The sequence below is a fragment of the Triticum aestivum genome, chromosome 4D (genome assembly GCF_018294505.1).
Source record: "Triticum aestivum cultivar Chinese Spring chromosome 4D, IWGSC CS RefSeq v2.1, whole genome shotgun sequence".
NCBI lineage: Eukaryota > Viridiplantae > Streptophyta > Magnoliopsida > Poales > Poaceae > Triticum > Triticum aestivum.
Window position 1 is genome coordinate 299,456,445 of NC_057805.1, and position 5,424 is coordinate 299,461,868.

Sequence of the window (5,424 nt, forward strand, 5' to 3'; positions counted from 1 at the left end):
CTGCAAATCAATTTAAGTCATCTTACTATTTGTAATACAATCCTCATTGCATTATCTTTTCATCTACATCTCCTACTTACTCACAACTAACATCACTTCTAACTCGCTTCTTGCGCCATGGGCGCAACCGGGTCATCTAGTGGTTTGAAAAGGAGACACCAGAGGACAACACAAGTAGCATCACTCCATCATCACACTGCACAGCTGAAACTAACAACTACAGACAACTTGTGGACAAGACACCACAAAAATTACGAATACTTTTGAAATAAGTCTCATGCTTATAAAACTGATGTGAGAGGATCCACAACAGGCATCATACTGATGAGGATCAAAGTCAAACACATCAACAGCCATAGGCCATGAGACCGTTGGAATCCATTACATAATTTCTTGCCGCCTATCAAAGACTAGCGTTGGCACTTGCCATTCTGCTCCTACTACCTAAAGCACACTAGATAGAACTTCCTTCGTCTTTCGTCGCTTAAATGGTTACCAAGCAAAGAAGGATACCCAAAATGAAACAAGCCCCAACGAGAAGAGGGCCAAAGCAGATAGACCTTAACCTAATTCGGCTTCTGGGCTGTCCTGTGGGCATCTGATCAACTCCAATATGTTCACCACCTCACTCATGTCTGGCCTATTGGAGGGAACCTGAGAAGTACAAACTAAGCCAAGTTTCATGATCGGAACAGCCTCTTCCAGTGGGAATTTTCCGCAGAGCTTCCCATCAACACACTCTTCCACTTTGCCTTCATCCAAAGCAGCCCTCACCACATCACACAGTACAATAACATCATCTTCCATGTACTCCACTGGTGCCCTCCCTGTCATGACCTCCAGCACAAGAACTCCAAATCCATACACATCACATTTCTCGGTTATCTTCACAGTCCTGCATGTAAATTCTGGTGCCATGTAACCAAGTGCACTCTGTACCTTGCTGCTTAGAACATACCGATCCAACATCGGCAGTAGCTTCGCCAATCCATAGTCCCCCACCTTGGCCTCGCCCGAACCATCAAGCATAATGTTGCTTGACTTCAGGTTGTAGTGGATAATGTCATGCCTGTGGAGGTGAGCCAGGCTTCTTGCCATACCAAGAACTATGTCAAATCTTTCCTTCCATGAAAGGTAATTTGCATTGGAAGATTCATGAAGTTGTTTATGCAAGTTACCCCCAGACACAAACTCGTAGATAAGAAGCTGAAGTGATGGCGTCCAGTAATAGCCCATGAGTGCAACAAGGTTACGGTGGCGTAACTTGCCCAGCATCTTCACTTCCCTCTCAAATTCATCTTGAGATTTGACCAAGCTTGACACTGTCAGTTTCTTGATGGCAACAGGTTGGCCATCTCGGAGAGTGGTCTTGTAAACAGTGCCAAAACCACCACGGCCGAGCTCACAGTCCTTGTTCAGAAGAGCATGGGTACTGGCACTGAATTCTGGATTGCCTCCTCCAAACATGACAAGCTTGCCTGCATTCACGTCAGTTGTTGGAGACTGACTGAGATATCCATCTGAGAGTTCCAGCGCAGCAGCAGCAGCAGCAGAATGAGAGCCTGGGGCGCGAACTTGAAGGTTAAGAACTGTAATAGTTATGATACCAACAGCAATGAGAACAGCAGCACCAATTGCAACAAGGGCTGAGATGCTCAGTATGGTTTTCTTGTGATGGAGCCCCCCAGGCACAGGCTCTTTCTGTGCTAGCGGATTGGACGAAGAGTCTGGATTCAGTACAATTGGTTTTGGTAGTACGCCAGGACAAGATGAGTTGAGCTTTGCACCGCAAAGGCCAGGATTGTCGGACACAGATGAGAGGGAGATAGTGTCAAAAAAGCTACCAGGAGGGAGATCCCCGGAGAGCTGGTTATGTGAAATGTTGAAGCGAACGAGGTGGGCAAGGTTGGAGAGCTGTTTTGGCAGACCACCCGTGAGCTTGTTCCGAGAAAGATCAGCAGTCTGAAGGTTGGTGAGATTGGCCATTGTTGCTGGAATGGCTCCGGTTAAACCATTGTGTGATAGATCCCTGCACATAGTAACCAAGCATACAAATACAATTAAAGGCAGAAATGCATGAACAACTCCAAATATCAGCCTAGCGAATCGAGTCGAATAAGAAAGAGGTGCGCTTAAACTTACAGTGACGTGAGGGCAGAGCAATCCCCAATCTGGGGTGGGATTTCTCCAGTGAGGGAGTTCTTGGCAAGGCTCAGCACTTTGAACGACTTCCCTCCAATGGTAGATGGAATGCTCCCATTGAGCCTATTGGCACTCAAATCAAGCAGCTCCAGTGACTTCATCTCCACAATGCTGGCTGGAACACTCCCAGACAGCGAGTTCCAAGACATGTTCAGCGACTGCAAGGTGAGCAGTTGCGAGAGTTCGGACGGGATCCGTCCTGAAAACGAATTGCTTGACAGGTCCACGCCTTGAATCACAGAGGATGCATTCACAGGCACCATCACCACACCACTGAATGTGTTGTAGGACACCGACACCCATTGCACACCGGAAGCAAATACCCAGGTAGGCAGGCTGCCAGTGAGGGAATTCCAGCTCACGTCAACGTGCACTAGGCTTCTACATCCACCGATTGACTCAGGCAAGCCACCGGTGAACCCATTTCCGGACAGCCTCAGCTCCCTCAGTGACATGAGCCCACCAATTGACCCCGGAATCTCCCCGGAGAATTTGTTCCCCGACAAATCTAGCGTCTCCAGGCTCACCATTTCTCCAACCCAAGTTGGAACATTTCCGGTGAGCTCATTTGAGCTCAAGTCAAGGTCTGTGCAAGTGGAGAGCCTCCGCAGGGACTCTGGCAAGTTGCCGGAGAGCGAGTTAGAGCTCAGGTCCACTGACCGCAGCAGCGGACAGTCCCCAATGTCATCCGGGAGGCTGCCTGTGAGGCGGTTCCTCCGCAGGTTCAGCGCCCGCAGGTTGAACATCTTGCTGATGCCCACAGGCAACTCGCCGGTGATGGTATTGCCAGAGAGGTCCAGAGTTCGCAGCGCATTCAGGGACCAGATGCCGCTGGGCAGCATGCTGGCCAGGCGGTTGGAAGACAGGTTCAGAGACGCGAGCGTGCCGCACGCGCCCACATCCGGGGTGTCACCGGTGAAGGCGTTGTTGGCCAGGGAGACGTCGCGGAGGGCGTGGCACTTGCCGAAGAATCCATCCGGGATGGCGCCCGAGAAGGCGTTGGAGCTGAGGTCGAGCGACTGGAGGTCCGGGAGGCGGGCGAGGTCGGGTGGGATGTCGCCGGAGAAGTTGTTGGCGGAGAGGGAGAGCGACTGGAGCGACTCGAGGCGCAGGAGACCGCGTCCGAGCTTGCCGGAGAGGCCGAAGCCGGCGAGGTTGAGCCCCGAGACGCGGCCGGTGCGCGGGTCGCAGGTGATGCCGGCCCAGGCGCAGGCCCGCTCGTCGTCCTCGCTCCACGTCGCGAGGCGCCCCTCCGGGTCCACCACGTCGGCCTTGAACACAATCAGCCCCAGGACGTCGTCGTTCAGCGCCGCCGCCAGGCCCGCGCGGCCGCCGCCCTTGGCCTCCGCCAGGAAGACGAGGTGGACGAGGAGCAGCAGCACGAGGGACCGCATTGCTGCGAGTTGGATCCCAGATGGCAAGGCCCGGACAGCACGGCAGCAAGAAGTGAGGGCCTTTGTGGGCTCGGAAGAAGGAGGAGACGCCCCCAAAATGCCGCAAGAAGGCGATTCCGGAGAAGCGGATGAGCTAGGAGAGATGGGATTCAGTCAAATCTGCAGCAGAGGACCTCCAGGCTTGGGACGCCGCCCTCCCCTCCCCTCCCCTCCCCTACAAATTCAAACAGGAGAAGAAACCAAGTGTAAGTAATTGAGCTGCGGAAATTCGGACTCTAGGGAGTAGCCGAGGTGGGTAAGGACGTACCGGCACGGGAACCTCCGCCGTCTACTTGTAGGGCGCAGCCGCCTCACCGGAGAACGCCATTGTTGCAGGTCGGAGAGGAGCCAAGGGTTGGGGGGAGCGGCGTGGAGTGTCGAGTGAACCGTGGTGGTATATGTTCGTGACAAAAGGAAAAAAGGCGAGGGGGAAAAAGCTGCTGCAACGCAGGAGTGATCGGACGGCCATGCGCTGCTGTAGCACGCCATCGAGGGTTCGGATGGGCCGGGCGCGCGGGCCAAAAGTTTGTGCGCTGCGTCGGGCGGGGGCGCTTGGGCCGTGAGTACGGACCGAGAGCGGCTTCCCGAGCCCGACCAAGAAAAAAAAAATAGGCTCGGAGTCGTCGGCGGGGGGTGCACGGTTCGAGGCTTGGTGAACCGCACCCGCGCGACTAGAAAGAATCTCGGGACTTTTCGGTGCTTTTGAGGTGGACGGAGCTGCATTGGATTCTCTCCCAGAGGCGTCAATGCCCGTTTTCATCTTTGCTTCAAGATCAAAAATCAGCACCTCCAACCGCCGCGACTCGCAAATTTCCTTCCGTTTTTGTTCCAATCTAAGGAGACGGATGCAGGAGGCGCCATCTAATGCTAGCCTAAATTCTTTTTCAACCAATCGAATGAAATTTATGCAAACACGGCCGGATTTCATACAAACATGACGAATTTCATGCGAACCGGACAAAAACGGTTACATTTTAGACATATTTTAACTAAAACGGTAAAACTATGTGCACGTACGTCGTGCGGAGCTTCATTCTTACGACACGGATACACTACACTAGTCTACGGCTGGCCGCGACAGATCCTTTTTGTCTTTCTCATGTCCGCCAGCCCGCTGACCGGACTGTCGGAAGTCCCGGAGGCATATTCTTCCCTCGTGTCTTCCCTATGTCTGATTGGGCCGCTCATCGAAGGGTGCTTCCGTGGAGCCCAGACGGGTGTGCCCAGGATGGTCCGAGATAAAGACCGGGCAGGTCACCGGTTGTACAAGTCGGCGACGCGCCGGCGGTGGCCCCCCATGGGATACAAGCGGCAGCAGCCTCACATGTTCTACTTTTCCTCAATGATGGCGGCGGACGCGGACGTGCTGGCCGCCACCTCGTCCACAGTCACGCGCCCGACTTCTTTCTCTGTCTACGTGGTGCGGCTACGCGCGCGTCGACGGCGGATCGCGCAGTAGCAGGCACTGAAGGCGCGGTACAACGCACCGTCGTCGACAACAGCGACGATGCCCGTGCCGTCGTGCTCCCCACCATGCTGGCTTGGAGCAACTCGCCACTCATGAGCGAGCTTGGAGCGCCGAGTTGATGAACCACACGTCGGCTTGGGGCGGCAACTTGCTCCGTCAGGCCTGGAGGTGGAGCAGCGAGCTTTCTCGCCCGTATCCGGCGGGCTCGACGGGCCACCCGGTCGGCTTTCATGCCGTAGAACTGCTCTTCCGACTCGTTGGATGCCATCAAAATAGTGGAGAAAATGGTGGAAGGAGGAGATGGCGAGCAGGCGGAGTGGT

General features: G+C 54.4%; 1 protein-coding gene across 1 annotated transcript; it reads right to left on the reverse strand.

Annotated features, from left to right (window-relative positions):
* Nucleotides 1-261: 261 nt before the first annotated feature.
* LOC123097545 (probable LRR receptor-like serine/threonine-protein kinase IRK) lies at nucleotides 262-4,061 on the reverse strand. The gene is made up of 3 exons (XM_044519311.1): nucleotides 3,904-4,061; nucleotides 2,143-3,810; nucleotides 262-2,029 (listed from the first exon to the last, which is right to left on the reverse strand). Exons 2-3 carry the CDS (start codon nucleotides 3,594-3,596, stop codon nucleotides 562-564), a joined length of 2,922 nt encoding a protein of 973 aa, XP_044375246.1. The 5' UTR covers nucleotides 3,597-3,810; nucleotides 3,904-4,061; the 3' UTR covers nucleotides 262-561.
* Nucleotides 4,062-5,424: the final 1,363 nt, after the last annotated feature.